Genomic DNA, 2,107 nt, shown 5'->3' with positions numbered 1-2,107 from the left:
AAGTGTCATTACTTCATGTATTTTTCCAATGTTACTCTCAATGGAAAAAATATTAAATGATTTTCTATGTGGTAATTTGATTATCAAATTAACTACAATATTTAGAATGTGGACAACAATCTATTTCAGGTGCTATATTCGTAAAGAGGAGCATCTGAATTTCATCCTAGGAGCGTAGGAAGAGAAGGTAAACAACCTAAGGCTTGAAACAAAGCAGCCCAGAGAGGCAGTGATTTAATGGAGATGGAAAACTGCACCAGAGTCAAAGAACTGATCTTCCTTGGCCTGACCCAGAGTCAAGAAGTGGGCGTGGTGCTATTTCTTTTCCTTCTCCTGGTGTATGTGACAACTCTGCTGGGGAATCTTCTCATCATGGTCACTGTGACCTGTGAGGCCCGCCTTCACACCCCCATGTATTTCTTGCTCAGGAATTTGTCTATTGCTGACATCTGCTTTTCCTCCATCACTGCCCCCAAGGTTCTGGTGGACCTTCTCTCAGACAGAAAGACCATCTCTTTCAATGGCTGCCTCATTCAGATGTTCTTCTTCCACCTTATTGGAGGAGTGGATGTGTTTTCTCTGTCAGTGATGGCTCTAGATCGATATGTGGCCATCTCTAAGCCCCTGCACTATGTGACCATCATGAGCAGGGGCCGTTGCATTGGCTTAATAGTGGCCTCCTGGATGGGAGGCTTTGTCCACTCCATCGTACAGGTTTCTCTCTTGCTCCCACTTCCATTCTGTGGACCTAATGTTCTTGACACTTTCTACTGTGATGTCCCCCAGGTCATCAAACTTGCCTGCACAGATGTCTTTGTATTGGAGCTGCTGATGATTTCCAATAATGGGATGCTCACCACACTGTGGTTTTTCTTGCTCCTGGTATCATACATGGTCATATTATTGTTGCTGAGGTCTCAGTCAGGAGAGGGCAGGAAGAAAGCCATCTCCACCTGCACCTCCCACATCACCGTGGTCACCCTGCACTTTGTGCCCTGCATCTATGTCTATGCCCGGCCCTTCACTGCCCTCCCCACAGATAAAGCCATCTCTGTCACCTTCACAGTCATCTCCCCCCTGCTCAACCCCTTGATCTACACTCTGAGGAACCAGGAGATGAAGTCAGCCATGAGGAGACTCAGGAAAAGACTTGGACCTTCTGATGGAATAGAGAAGTAACTTCTACCTGTTGCCACCTTAAATGTTTCTAACATAAATAAACTCTAGTTTCTATGCTGCCTTTTCAGTTATTCTGACATATTAAGACACACACAAAAAAATCAAGCTGACAGGTCTAATTCTAATTTGCATTTTCAGTGTTTGGAATAATGCCTAAACCACTGAAGTTGTAAGTAAGTCTTGCTGAAATATTTTTAATATGATTCCAAAGTCTGTTAAATTGACAGAGGATCTCATTCTCTTGCCCAGGCTAGCCAGATACATACTATGTATCCCAGGGTATTGTCAGACACAGCAACCCTCTTGTACTTGCTACCAAGTGCTGAAATTGAAGGTGTGTGCCGAAACACAATACAGTTTCAATTACTTAAATCTAATTTTGTGTTTGCATGCCAATAAGACTTTATTTATAGACACTAAAATATGAATTTCACAGAACTTTAGCGTATTAACTTTAGTTCTTGAACAGATATTTTTTCACTGAAACCAAAAGCACTGGAATGATTTGATCAAAGTGTGCTGTAATTTACCTTCCTGAGTATCCTTGTGCATCTTTATGATGTCACAATCAAAAGATACACTCAAAAATTTTGCTAGAACTCAGTTACAGCCCAAAGCAAGTTAAGATTTCTCAAAACTCATCTGTTCCAAGTTCTAATCATTCTATTCTATGACTATGTTTGGTGATATTGTGTTCCCCAAAATATTGTGCACCCTAATAAACTTATCTGGGGTCAGAGAACAGAACAGCCACTAGATATAGAGGCCTGAAAATGGTGGCACACATGCCTTTAATCCTAGCATTCCAGAGGCAGAGATCCTTCTGGATCTCTGTGAGTTCAAAGCCACACTGGAAACAGCTAGGTGTGGTAACAAGAGCCTTTAATGCCAGGAAGTGATGACGGGAAGCTGAAAGGTATTTAAGGCA

The 2,107-nt window shown here is 42.1% G+C and overlaps 1 protein-coding gene across 1 annotated transcript; it reads left to right on the top strand.

The window, feature by feature from the left end:
- The first annotated feature begins 206 nt into the window (after positions 1-206).
- Positions 207-1,179, top strand: LOC118569893 (olfactory receptor 4D10). Its single transcript, XM_036168153.1, has one exon. It carries the CDS (start codon positions 238-240, stop codon positions 1,177-1,179), a length of 942 nt encoding a protein of 313 aa, XP_036024046.1. The 5' UTR covers positions 207-237.
- The last annotated feature ends 928 nt before the right edge of the window (positions 1,180-2,107 follow it).

This window comes from Onychomys torridus, chromosome 1 (assembly GCF_903995425.1).
Source record: "Onychomys torridus chromosome 1, mOncTor1.1, whole genome shotgun sequence".
Lineage (NCBI taxonomy): Eukaryota > Metazoa > Chordata > Mammalia > Rodentia > Cricetidae > Onychomys > Onychomys torridus.
The sequence above is the reverse complement of the archived record's forward strand: the minus strand, read 5'-3'. Positions and strand labels throughout refer to the sequence as shown.